General features: G+C 34.8%; 1 protein-coding gene across 1 annotated transcript in view; it reads left to right on the forward strand.

Annotated features, from left to right (window-relative positions):
* The window catches only part of AHR (aryl hydrocarbon receptor), a 56,664-nt gene that overhangs the window by 24,185 nt on the left and 17,829 nt on the right, over window positions 1–14,650 (forward strand). Inside the window, exons 3-7 of the mRNA XM_049641592.1 lie at window positions 5,388–5,491; window positions 9,704–9,793; window positions 11,646–11,769; window positions 12,421–12,551; window positions 14,200–14,402. Coding sequence (XP_049497549.1) covers window positions 5,388–5,491; window positions 9,704–9,793; window positions 11,646–11,769; window positions 12,421–12,551; window positions 14,200–14,402 — 652 coding nt within the window. The remainder of the gene's footprint in view (window positions 1–5,387; window positions 5,492–9,703; window positions 9,794–11,645; window positions 11,770–12,420; window positions 12,552–14,199; window positions 14,403–14,650) is intronic.

Here is a 14,650-nt window from a genome sequence, read left to right on the forward strand (position 1 = left end):
CCCCTCCCCAGTTCATGCTCTGTCTCTCTCTGTCCCAAAAATAAAAAAAAATAAAAAAAAATAAAAAAAATAAAAAAACGTTGGAAAGAATTACTGCATTACTTAACTCTTCCTAATTTATAGAAGTTTATGTGGTTGAATTTTATAGTGATAGCTTTGCTCTCTCTTATGCTTATATCAGTGTGCAAATGGAATTTAACTTTTTCTGCCAGAAGTAATAAAGGGGATAATAATTATTATAAAATAAATTGAATTTAAATCAATAAGTAGAGATTTAAAAATCTTATGCTTTTTCCTGGCAAGATACTTACCATGTCATCTTTCTGTTTAATTACAAATACAGTAGCCTACAAAATATAATTTACCATATGCAATATTTCTTCCTCATGAATTTCTCTGTTGAACACTTCAGAGCATGCTTTCAAAGAGGAGATTTTTAGTTTATAGGAGAAATGGAAATCCTAGTTTAGATGTATAAGGAAGGAAGGTGTCATATAGGAAATGGATATGGTTAAATACATGTGGGAGTTAAGACTTGAATCACTTGTTTAAATGACCATTTGATAATGCTCCGATGATATTTACCCTCTAGATTCATTCATCCATTAGATTAAATTCTTGTATAATGGCTTCAATGACTTCTCAATGAATTAGGTGAAATATTTTGATGCTATAAAATCTTAATATTCCTCAGACTGTTCAAAGTCACATCTTTATATTTTAGAAAGTGTATTCTTGCAGATGGGGAGGATTTTAACAAGTGTCTATTTATTATAGCAAATGCTTCTCATGTAACAGAATTGGCTGTGACTTACTTTCAGATGCTACGTTTTGTTTCTGTGAAATATTGTATATTTCTTTCCAGTGATGTAATGTGTAAGTGTCCTATGCATCTGATTATTCATATAAGTTTTATAACAATTCATCATTGTGAAGTGCTTTCAAATCTGTAATGTATAGGCATCATAGCAGTCCTAATAGATGATATTCATTAATACTCCCTGTTTAGAAATGAAAATACGCTCACTTATCTCTGGTGTGCATTAAAAAAAATTTTTTTAAGTTTATTTATTTTGAGAGACAGACAGTATGAGTGGTGGAGGGGCAGAAAGAAGGAGAGAGAGAATCCCAAGCAGATTCCATACTGCCAGTGCAGAGCCTGACGTGGGGCTTGAACTCATGAAATCTCGAGATTATGACCTGAGCTGAAACCAAGAGTCAGATGCTTAACCGACTGAACCATCTAGGTGCCCCCCTGATGTGCATTTTCAGTGTTGATTTTCATAATGATTTGAGGGTATATCAACTCAACATATAGCCCATTATCTCAATTATCTCAATCCTGGGCTGTAAATTGTGATTCTAGGTATTACTTAGGTACTCCACATCTTACTTTAGCCCTAACAAGAATTTGTCTCCAGAAGTATCCTTGTCCTCACTTAAAGATGAAGACACTAAAGGTCAGAGGTGGTTGCCGTAGGTGAGGAGTCCAGCATGTGGTTAATAATAGCTTGCACGAGTAGGCTACCTGGGTTTGATCTAGACTTCACTGCTTTAAGCCCTCTGACCTGGAGACGGTTTCCTAACCTCTCTAAGTCTCAGTTTCATTGAAAGGACAAAATAATACCAATCTCCCAGGATACTGTTTGGAAGACTGATAAGATCTAGTGTATGGAAACTGCTTGGCATACAGTGTGTGCTCAGTTACGTATCACATCTTATTACTAAGGAAATTATTTTAGGCCACTTCAATGGTAGGAAGTACACTGGTGCCAGTACCCCAAGTCATCTCACTCTTCTGTGGCTTTCTAATCAAGGGGAGAAATGCATACATGAAAATGACTAGTATTAAAGTAGCTCAAGCAGTTTTAAGAAGGGAGAGGTGGTAGGTATGAGGTCAGGAAACAGAGGACAAACTTCATGGAGGGGCATAGTTTGGGACTGGAGGCCCAGACGTAAAGTAAGATCTCTAAAAAGTCACATTAGTATATTTGTAAAACGAGAATGCGAAGGGAATGCATCATTCCTGGACTCATCTTTGCACAGTATTTATTTAAATCCTTATTAACCTTATTAACTAGTTATTAACTAGTTATTAATCTTAAACCTAAGAGCAACAGAAATATCTTTGGAAGAACTCTCCAGTGATCCTTCCCTAAAATGTAGTTGTCACTTTTCCTACTTAAGCAGTTACACATATTAAACATAAACCTTCCAACATTTAGAATTGTAAGCCCTGTTGTTTAAAAAGGGTTTGTTTTCTTTTTTCTTCCAAGATCCTGTAAAACTTTAATTACATCCCATTTTGCTACTTAATCATTTCTGACATTCTTGGTTCTTTATTTCTATAACTTATATTCCCAGCTAAGGGCAGAGTCTGATTTCTAATTACATCGGCTAATATCCCTAATACAAAGCCAGAAACAAATTGTAACTTGTTCTGAGTTGAATAGTGTCAGTGGTCCAGTAGGTCTGGTTGGAACTGACACCAGTTGTTTTAATTGAAAATTAATTTTAAGAGATTCCTGATAATTTAGACATTTTAAAATTGGATACTAGTAATATCTATCCATTTTTATAATTACATACTTTGCTTTTTGCAATGTGTAGGTTTTGGTTTTGTTGTTTTCTTTTTAACAGTAAACCTTTTTTTCTTTAATATGAAATGTGTCAAATTGCTTTCCATACAACACCCATTGCTCATCCCAACAGGTGCCTTCCTCAATGCCCATCACCCATTTTCCCCTCTCCCCCACCCCCCATCAACCCTCAGTTTATTCTCAGTTTTTAACGGTCTCTTATAGTTTGGCTCCCTCCCTCTCTAACTTTTTTTTTTCCCTTCCCCTCCCCCTGGTCTTCTGTTAAGTTTCTCAGGATCCACATACGAGTGAAAACATATGGTATGTGTCTTTCTTTGTATGACTTATTTCACTTAGCATAACACTCTCCAGTTCAATCTACGTTGCTACAAAAGGCCATATTTCATTCTTTTTCATTGCCATGTAGTATTCCATTGTGTATATAACCCACAATTTCTTTATCCATTAATCAGTTGATGGACATTCAGGCTCTTTCCATCATTTGGCTATTGTTGAAAGTGCTGCTATAAACATTGGGGTACAAGTGCCCCTATGCATCAGCACTCCTGTATCTCTTGGGTAAATTCCTAGCAGTGTTATTGCTGGGAACCCTCTTGCGCTGTTGGTGAGAATGCAAACTGGTGGAGCCACTCTGGAAAACAGTGTGGAGGTTCCTCAAAAAATTAATAATAGATCTACCCTATGACCCAGCACTAGCACTGCTTGGAAGTTAACAGTAAATCTTACTGATATTTGGTGTTAACTCTTTTTTGTTTTTTTTTAATGTTTATTTACCTTTGAGAGAGAGAGAGACAGAGCACAAGTGGGGGAGGGGCAGAGAGAGAGGGAGACACAGAATCCGAAGCAAGCTCCAGGCTCCAAGCTGTCAGCACAGAGCCTGATGTGGGGCTTGAACTCACAAATGGTGAGATCATGACCTGAGCCGAAGTCAGACGCTCAACCCACTGAGCCACCCAGGCACCCCTGGTGTAACTCTTAAATGGTGCCTTGCACTGGAGCTTTTGGAAAAGTGAGAGTATAGTTAACCCTGACATTGTGAGGTTTTAATGCACTCAGTCAAATTTGACCATTAGAAAGCAAGCAGCAACAGAACAGGAAAGGAGAAAAAGCCTTTTTCTCTTCTACTTACATTGAGAAAGATTAACCATTTCCTTTGGTCTTGATTAACTGTTAGATCAATTTATGTACCTCAAACTATTTTTTTGGCCCAAGGAAATATGTTCTTTGGCCTCTTGAAATTGTTACATTCAGAGGCCAAACTTTTGGCCTCTTCTTTCAAAGTGGTATGTTTCAAGTTCTGCAAAAGCAAGAACTTGGCATAAGATTCCAGTGTGACACATGCACTGACTTACCAGAAAATATACTTCAGCGTGAAAATGTTTTATATGTGAGGCTTTGCTCAACTGGAGAGAAAATCTGGTTATTAGTAAATCTTGTTTTTTGCCAAGCCAGATTATCTTTGGTGCAATAAAAATCTAATGAAATGAGTCTTAAAAGGAATGTCAAAGTCAGTTTCACTTAATGATTTCTCTTATTTGATATTGAAGGTTAAAAATAGATCAGAAAAATGGAAATACTGTATTGTAATTGTATCTAAAAGGTTGCGTATTATAACAAGATAATCTATAGGATCTGGGAAACACTGCTAATAATTTACCATTTATTGAACTACTATTGAGCTGCTGAATGCCAGGAACTTCACATATATTCTCATTATTCTTAACAATAACCCTGCAAAATTGTTTTTTTGTTTATTAGTTTTTGATTACCAGTTCACATATTAGGATGGAGGCTCAAAGACCCTACACATTTTAATAAATGGCAAAGCTAAGATTTGAACTTAATTCTGCCAGATACTACTATTAAATGAGATAATATTTGAGAGTGCTTGGAAAAATTCTAAGAACATAGCAGCAATTATTAGTACCCTCAGCTGTGGTGCCTCCCAAGCTACACACACACACACACTATGAAGAAGAGAGATGGGAGGGGAAGAGAGAGAGCATTATAACATGCTACCTCCAGAAGTAAGCAAGCATCCCACCATGGCAACAGACTTCCCCTTCAATCCATAATCCACAAGCAGTTAGGAAGGGGAAGGCACTTTACAGGATGGAATACATAGGAATAAACATAAAAATGTACAAATCTTTTTTTGTGGAAACTTTAAAATATTCTAGTGAGACAAAAAAATACAGATATGAACAAAAGGAAGAAAATGCATGTTATTGGATAGAATGATTCAAAATCACAACGATGTTAATTCTCCATGAGTTGATTTATAAATTTAGCAAGACTCTGCTAACAATACTAATCCCTTTTTTACCCAAAAGTTAGACAAGAAGATTCTAAACTTGATGGAAATATATTTCTTAATAAAGCATATGGTTGATTCTTTCTCCTCACCACTACTAGTTCACTGTTTAGATAAGTGTATATTAGTATGAAAATCATTTATTTTCATGAGTAAAGAGAAATGGGAGGCGTAGTTATAGAGGTACCATGCAGGTCTTTAAAACTCTTAAGTTATGTGCCAGAAATCATAATGAGCTCATCAGAAGTTGTTTTTATTAATTTAAATAAATTATTTATTTGTAATTAATAATTTTTAGCAATCTGTCCATTGACTCGGAAACCGCTCATTGACAAAGGAATATTTGCTTAGTCGTTATAGTAGCAGTAGATACCAGTATTTCAAATTGTGTCTTTGTTAGGTATATAGAGATTTTTCCATTATAGCCCTTTGAAATCGCTCACTCTATCGTTGCTTTTTCCTTTTCTCCACAGTTGCATTACAGGCCTCCCCAGCTGACAGAAATGGAGTTCAGGAAAACTGTAGAACAAAATTCAGAGAAGGCCTGAGTCTGCAAGAAGGAGAATTCTTGTTACAGGTGAATTTTAGTAAATATAGCTTCTCCTAATAAAAAACATTGTGAATGGAAGACTAATTGATCAGTCTTTCAGTTACTCCCGTTTACTTAGAACTCACCCAGGGTGCTTCATGCCACATTTACTGGGACTGCAACAGTGGTATAATGCTACTATATGAAAAAGTGTAATGGTATCGAGTAGATTAGAAGTCTACCTATCAGTTTCCCTATTGTATTTCTTTAAATAGCAAAACTCCTACATTATTTTAAATGTTCTCATTTAAAACACCGAATTTATATGTACCTTTTCAGGACTATAGCTTCATTAAAGCAGTTAATTGTATTTACTTAACAGTTCAAAAATGTTCTTACCTGAATTTTATTTTTCACTATGCTCTTAACTCTTAGCTATGGGGTATGTCTTATCAACACGCTACAGATTTTCTTAACAGCTGTAAGTCCTAATTTTTGTTTTAGAACCTAGTTTCTAGATTTGTCTGTGAAAACATTTTAATTTTCTTTTTTTTTACTCTTATTTCTTGGAATTGATAGGATGCTTGATTGTCAGCTAAAATTCTCAGGTATTTGTTTTGTTAAAAAAAGATAGAATGAGGATGTGTGCTTTGATATGTTATTACTATTAAGTGATCATCTTCAATTCTACCCGGTGAACCTAGTGAAGAACTTCGTTTGCCATTGTAACAGAAAGTAGCCGCAACTTTGGTAGCTCCATTAATTCTTTCTGAAAATGCTTATGTGTAACCCAACAATTTATAACATTTTTTATTATAATTTTGTAATTACGAAAATTAAGTTTTGCACCCATTAGGTTAAGCAAATTAAATATATTCAAGCATGAGTACTCAACCTGTCCCTGGCTGAGGATGTTTATGTATATAATAGCTTGAAACGTGAAGACTCCTTCTTCAGGTTATAGGAAAACATTCTAGTAATTGTTGCTTCATGTGATTAAACACACACCATGGGTTATGTAGTAAAGTAATAAGGAAGTCCTTTATTTCAAATGAAAATAATCACATATGGAATGCTTAACATTTAGTAAAACTGTTTAAATTATGGGCCAATGATTTTTTTTTTCCCTCATAGAATATTTAGGCAAATTGTAAACATATTCTATGTCAACGACAAAGAATAAAAATAATACTAATGAAAATCTAGTCTCATTTTTTTTAATTATCTGAAAATTGAAAACATTTAGGTCTTTAAAATAAATGCATCTGTTATGAATTATATTGCATATCAGTAGTAGATTTTCCATTTGGAATGGAAGCATCACACGTTATCTGATTTGCTAGTATCATGCTTGGCTGTTATCTCTTCTGAAATAGCTGACCAAAAACCTTGTAGACACGTGAAAATGGCATACTTCATTATATACAGTTGCCATAATGGCATCTAACTTTATACTTTCAACATGTGATTATCAACCAATTATCCCTCAGACATAGAGAATGTTTCCAGAGGTAGAGTATACCCTCTGGCATGAAACTTTTTAATGAGAAATCTTTTCCTTTGGTTTTAACTAAGGAGATACATAAAGAAAATGTTACATAATAGTTTATTAGCAAAAATTTTAAATAATTACTTTTAAACTTAGCTTAAATTTATTACTGTTTTACCAGGAATAAAAATGAAAAAAAAATGACTTTTTGTATCTTCTCATTAGCCATTATTTATTTCAGACATTTATTTTCATTTATTTCATCACGTTCTGTCTGGTGCTATTTACTGTGGTGCTGATTATAATCAACAGCTTTGTTGTTGAGTTAACAGCCATTGAAACAATAAGTAACACTACTGATTGCAGTTTATTTGTCTTACGTTAAATAGTAAGTGAACCTCAACATGACTTTCAGATAGGTAGGGCAAATTTTTGTAAGTCTAAAGAATGATAATTTCTTTCATTAATATGTAATTACCATATTGTTATTGACTCTTTCAGTATAATAACTCTCTTCCATATAGTATTTAAGATCATTTGAGATATACATAAAATCAGGATGCATATATTCTTTTTAAAGGCTTTTTATTTCTGACAATTCGCCGTCTAAGAGAGTGTGACATTATAACTTAAATTATCTTTGTGTCTTCTGGTATAATGAGCTCATTGGAAAGTACTAAATTCATTTCACTGTTTGAGAAAGCAGGACACTCTACAAAATAAAATGCATACTCCTATCTAAAAAGAAGATATTTTTGGAAGGAAAAAATACAAAAACGGTGTATCTATTATTACTGCCAACTGAAATTTAAGAATAATTTGTAGGGTGTTAATGAGTAAATATTTAAGTTCCTGGTGGGTGCCAGCCCCATTCCTTCTGGGGAAATCACCAGGCATTGTAGCCATAATCTCTGAAATCAAGAACTTTAGAGCCCAGTTGGGATTAAAAGTGTAACAGTCCTGCCACAGCTGGCGAGCAATACTCCTAGAGGAGGCAGACCGTGATAGGTACGTGGACAGGCTTCATTGAGCAAGGCTAGTTGTTTCCTGGCTCAGCTTCGCTCTGTGACCTTCGGCAAGTTGTTTTGCAGTTCACCTCGTTTACCTGATTGCAATACTGGAATATGGCACCTACCTCAATGGAATGTTGACGAATAAACAAAAACGTTTAGAAAAGTGGCTGTTAAATAGTAGATGCTGTTTACTGTCTTTGCAGTCAGTTTTGCAGGCGTATATTAGAGACCAAGAATCTTGAAGATGAAAAGAATTAGAGTGAAAAGGAAGACAGTTGCTGTTCATCTACTGTATCTAATAACTAAGGTAGATACCTACCTGACTTTGCTAGCATTCTAAGCACAGTGGCAATGTCTTGGTAATTCTCTAGTTCCAGTACTTGATAGATATCCTCTTCAGTTTGTCATCATTGATTAAGTGTTGAATTAGCTAATTGTTGTCATTATATACCTCAACAGTTCACAAAGCATGGTCATGTAAATATTTGCTCATTTCCACAACCTTATATAATCGTGCCTTATGTTAATTGAGTGCCGACTCTGTGCCAGGCGCTAAGATGAAATAGGCTCTTAACCAAATTGCCTGTTTTTCAAATGATGACACTAAAATTTGAAGGCATAAATAACCAAAGCCACAGAGATAATAAGAGACTGGGAAAGCAATCCAGTTCAAATCTGACTCCAAACTGTATGGTTCTCACTAACCCACACCATGTCTCCTTTTACATGAAGAAGAGGAGAGTCTCAGAAGGGTTTAGCATGATAACAGCAAAGAACACATTGAACTCTGCTGAGCTGAACTGAAGCAGGAAACAGTGAAGGCTCATAGAGATAAAATATGTGATAACCATAAATGTTTAAAGTGATCCAAATAAATACTCTTTCTTTTATCCAAGAGTATAGAAATATTAACAGTGGACTTGAGTAATGATTGAAAGAACAGAAAAGAATATAAATTTCCAAGCTGAAAGTAGGGGAGCAAAGGGAATAATAAAAATAAAAATTGGCCAAAAGCAGGTAAAATTGAAAGAAAAAGAAGTATAATATAGATGGAAATAATAGAAATAGCACATATAAAATGATAGCTTTAAACTTGACTATATTAGTAATTAGATGGACATTTGTCTTATATAAAATGACAGCTTTAAACTTGAATATATTAGTAATTAAAGTGTATATTTTGTATTACATGTATGTGTATTTTATGTGCAGTCCATATATGTGATTATGTTGCCAATAAAAGCTTTTAAATTGTTTTAATGCTTTGGGAGTATTCAGATTTCAAATTGCTTCAATGTGTGAATGGTCTGTGCAAAGATGTTCTATCAAATTTCTCTTCAGAAAATAATAAGCATCTTTACAGACTATCTTTCTCTAAAAAGCAATGTGATAGATTATAATACATGTTTATACAATTTAAAAAACATGTACAGTAAAAATATACAGTATATTTAAAGCAGTATCTGAAGCACGAGGAAGACGAAACCGATTTTACTGAAGTTACTGTGACTGAGCATTAAATTTAGCTGTAAGCTTTTCCTTACCTAAATCAAAAGGTATGAATAGATTCCACTCATCCCACAGTATACAGTGTATCTGTGTTTATGAGGTGTGATTTTAGCCATTTTAAAGAGAAAAATTTTCAGCAATAAAGTAACAGCCTTAAGCAACCTCATTATTTATGAGTGACCATATTGTTATTTAGTCACATTACTAATTTTAGAATCTTTTTCTAATTACTAATCTTTTTCTTTGTAGGCTCTGAATGGCTTTGTGCTGGTTGTCACTACAGATGCTTTGGTCTTTTATGCTTCTTCTACTATACAAGATTACTTAGGGTTCCAGCAGGTAAATATATTTTTCTTGGGTCATTTAAAATCTTTTTAGAAATTATGTATCATACATTTTAGGGATGTAATTGATACTTTATATATAGAAAATGTCATTTTCTATATATATATATAATATATATTACATATATATGTTATATATGTAATATATATTATATGTATATGTATATGTGTATGTATATATATATATATATATATATATATATATATTCCACAACTCGATTTTCAGACAAGCGTTTGTGAAAGAAATAGGATTTAAAAGATCAACAAGTGGCTAAAAAGGCACAGAACTTAATGTGTTGCCATGAAGGAGTGAAGAGTTGACTTATATATAGAAAATGTCAATTAAAATATGCTTATAAAATAAAAATCATCTTTTTGCAGCTAATAGTTTCTATACTGTTAATAATTTACTGCATTATAATTTTCTTAAATGTTATATGAGATTCATGGATATTGTGTTTCATCTTTCACTTATTAAGGAATCTCTTATATATAGAAACATTGGATGGGGGGCAGACAGGAGATTATTTGCCATCAAATTAGTTATGGATACTATGGAGGGCATGCGGCAGCTCTGAAATGAATGAGGTGATATGTAAAGGTACAGGCAAAATACCATGGTTTATATCTTTAATTCTGACTTAATGCTGATAATGGAAGCTTTCCTGATGCAAATGGTATTTAAGCATAAGATTCAGAGGGTGGACTTTAGTGTAGGAGGAGCACAGGAAAGAAGAGATAGGAGCACTACTATAAGCAGTAGACTGGAAGTGCTTAAAGAGATGAATGTATTTGGTTTGTTTAATGCTCTTGAATAAATGGTGCATAAATGGAGTGGTGTTTGTCGTATTTGAGGGACAAGAGCATCTGATATGATGTGAGAACAGTTTGTAAGTACACTTGACTGCTAGCTATTCTTATGTATCACTAGTTCTTAAATTTTAATGTGTTAAGACTCACTGGAAGAACTTGATGCAAAACTAAAATCTTTGGTCCCCACTCCGACATACTCTGATTTAGTACGTCAGAGTGGGGCCTATGAATTCGTATGTCAAACAATCTCACAGGTGATGCTGAGACTGCTGGCTTGAGTAACAGTGTCTACACTGTTAAACCGACTGAAGTTTAAACTCTGTTAAGTACACAGTGGAAGCCTCTAAGCTTTTTTTGTTAAGGGAACCTGTGCTACAGTCTGTGTTTCAGAGAAGAACTCTGGTAATCGGGTAATGGACTGCATAGAGATGGTTTAATGCTAGTTACGTTCACAAGGAGGTTTAAGTCTAGATAGCTAAACCAGCGGAACCCGGCTCTGAGACAAAGCCTATCTTGTGGAGAGTCAAGTGGTAGAAGAAGGATTCTGACCTGGTAAAGGTATAATCCCTTATTCTTCCAGAGTGGACCGGAAATAAAAATTTAACGTTAAAGAAAGTCATTAGAGGACAGTGAAAGAAATAATTCAATACTCTTAAGCTTAGAGAAGTCTAAGACAACTGGATTTTCAGACAACCGTTTGTGAAAGAAATAGGATTTAAAAGATCAAGAAGTGGCTAAAAAGACACAGAACTTAATGTGTTGCCATGAAGGAGTGAAGAGTTGACTTCTATAATTGAAGAGCATTCAGCTAGGGAAGTGATGGCAAGGAACTCTTGCTCACCAGTGACAGTGCTCCCCTCTCTCTAGCTTTTCCTATCTTGGATGACTGGACAGCTCTGTGATCATCTTTCTGATTTATGTGCATTCATCACCATTAACGACCACCCCGTAATGTAGCTACATTTTGAAATTAACTTAGTAAGACACATTTTTTTAATCACAGCTTTAAAAAAATTTCCCTGTTTTTTCTTTAGTCTGATGTCATACACCAGAGTGTGTATGAACTTATTCACACTGAAGATCGGCCTGAATTTCAGCGTCAGCTGCACTGGACATTAAACCCTACGCAGTGTACAGACTCTGGACAAAGAATTGATGGTAAGAATGTTTACCGAAAGATAGTGTTGGGGAGTTTTTAATGTAAGTCTGTGAAAGGAGGCAGAGAACCTTTGGAGGCATATAACTCCTTGGTTAAGGTTGGGAAGAAGTGGAAAGACAGGAGTCTGCAGTTGTATGTCACAGTCAAGTCACAGACTGAAGACCTAAGGAATATTTTGACAAATGACCCCCATTGATGAATTTCAAGCGAAGAAGTGTTACCATACTTGGTAATATATTTTATACAAATAACTTTTGAAAGATTGGAAGGAATGTATAAGGTTGATCCTGGAGTGTGTAGAAGTTGTTCTGTCTGTAAAATGCACCAAATAAAAATCCAAGGGTAAAATCTTTTCTCAATCAATGCTTTTAGAAATGTGTGAAGGTGTTAAGAAGATAAAAAGTGTTAGAGAATATGAAGATTATTGACAATAGAAATAAAAACAAAACTGAGTAGGTGAAGTTCTGTGTAGTCAAAGTGATATTCTGTACGTGTATTTCTTTTCATTAGCTCCTCTTCTGAAAATGATTCTTCATTTTTGTATTCAGAATAGAATCCGGTTAAGAAATTAACACAAATTTTATCTATCCCAAAACACCTGATTGTACAGCAAAATGGGATGTAAATTTGTGTTGCTATTATTTCTCTAGAAGCTAATGGCCTCCCGCAGCCAGCAGTCTGTTATAACCCAGACCAGCTTCCTCCAGAAAACTCTTCCTTTATGGAGAGGAGCTTCGTGTGCCGACTAAGGTGTCTCCTGGATAATTCATCCGGTTTCCTGGTAAGGTGCAAAATCTTATGATACTGGCAATTGCAGTTCAGAAAGTAAGAAATAAATGTCGAAACCATTTTCTTCGGTTAGATTTGAGTTTGATTTTAAAAACCTCCTTTATAAAATAATTGCATGAAGGAAAGTAACTTTTTTTTTTTCAGATTTCTAGTATTTTCCATAACTCCAAATCTCGATCTTTTAGGATATAGTAACAAAGGCTGAGTAAAATAACATGGACTTTGTATCTTGGCAAAATATTTCTGGGACTTTTTTATGTAAAAGAGAACTTAGTAGCCGTTTAGCAGCAGACTGTTGCTTTAAACCCTCTTTGCATTTAATTCCTGCTGAACAGAAAATTATCATGTCCTTTGCTACACAGCTACAGTAACTGCCATATAGAAAAATGGTTGTAGGGCCACCTGGGTAAATCAGTCAGTTAAGCGTCCGGCTTAGGCTCAGGTTATGATCTCATGGTTTGTGGGTTTGAACCTCGTGTTGGGCTCTGTGCTGACAGCTTGGAGCCTGGAGCCTGCTCCAGATTGTGTCTTACTCTCTCTCTGCCCCTCCCCTGCTTGCAGTCTCTCTCTAAAAAAATAAATAAAAACATTTAAAAAGAAAGAAAAATGGTTGTATATTCATGATTGCAAAGTAGTCATCTGGTATGAGATGCTGTTGTTCTGAACACCTGAACAGGATAATCAGGGAGCAGCTTTCGCAGGATGCTCAGATTCATACTGTGTTTGTCCTTAAGGAAGTGCACTCCACTAGGCACAGAAGACAGTACAAAGCATAGTGCATATTACTCTTGTGAATTAGCAGGAATTTGAAGTAACCAGATCTTAAACATTATTAGCAAACAGTGATTTTTGTTAATGTGTTTATTTCTGAAGATAATTTTGCTGACCCAGAGTTAGAATTGTGCTTTGAGATAGCTTTCCTAGTACTGATGATCAGCTAATATGTATTTCTCAGGTGGAATTTGCGTAATTGGGTCTTTGGTTCCTTGTGCTGCTACCATATCATACTGAGGTCAGAATCATCCCTCAGCCTGATTAATACTGTTTTAAGCAACTAAGTTGATCATGTTCACGTTTAAATCATCTTTGTTTCCTCTATCTTCTAAAAGTACCCTTTATTGTTACTTTGAGTTCTGCATTCTTTATGTGATTTTATGATTAACTTAAGCACTTTAATGAAATTGCATTTTATCTGTATATGAAAGATTGCCATGAGTTATGAAATAGAGCATGAGCTGTGGAATATAGCTCATCTCTATTTGAAAATTAATGTGTACTTGATGACTTTAGCATTATTCGTTCATTCAGGAAACATGTATTGAATGCCACGGGGGGAAGGAGCTACGTCCTCTAGGTGTGAATGACAGGGCATTTGTGAGCTCAGAAGATGATACGGGTATTTTTGTTGTGACAGTTAAAAAGGAGTACCTTATTGGGCTGCCCCTTTAGCATCTAATTCGTATTGCCTTTTGGGATAATTATAATGGGCTTCTTGTGGAGAAAAGAATGGAAGTAACATCAGTCAGCCTCAGGAACTTTTATGGAATTATCAACAACACTGGAAATGGCCATGATTGAGCCTTTGGAAATTAACAGTTTTAAAGGGTTAATTTTAATAAGCCGGTTTTGGTTTTTTAAAGGCAATGAATTTCCAGGGGAGGTTAAAGTATCTTCACGGACAGAACAAGAAAGGCAAAGATGGGTCAATCCTTCCACCTCAGTTGGCTTTGTTTGCAATAGCTACTCCACTGCAGCCACCCTCCATACTTGAAATTCGAACCAAAAACTTCATCTTTAGAACCAAACACAAATTGGACTTTACACCTACTGGTTGTGATGCCAAGTAAGTAAAACTTGTTCAGTTTTCTTTCATTAAACGTATATTTTGTTGTAGCAAATCTCTCTTAGTATGTAAAACATGTAGTGTAAATTATAATGTTTATTATTAAATTAGCTGTTATTTCATACTCTTTCAGTGTAGCCTTTTAAAATAATTTCATCAGGCTCACAAATCCTCTTGTAATTTTTTTTACGATACTTGTCACAGTTTCTGTGTCATAAAGATGATTTGCTTGTATTAGTAAGATTCAC

The sequence above is a fragment of the Panthera uncia genome, chromosome A2, assembly GCF_023721935.1.
Source record: "Panthera uncia isolate 11264 chromosome A2, Puncia_PCG_1.0, whole genome shotgun sequence".
NCBI classification, from domain to species: domain Eukaryota; kingdom Metazoa; phylum Chordata; class Mammalia; order Carnivora; family Felidae; genus Panthera; species Panthera uncia.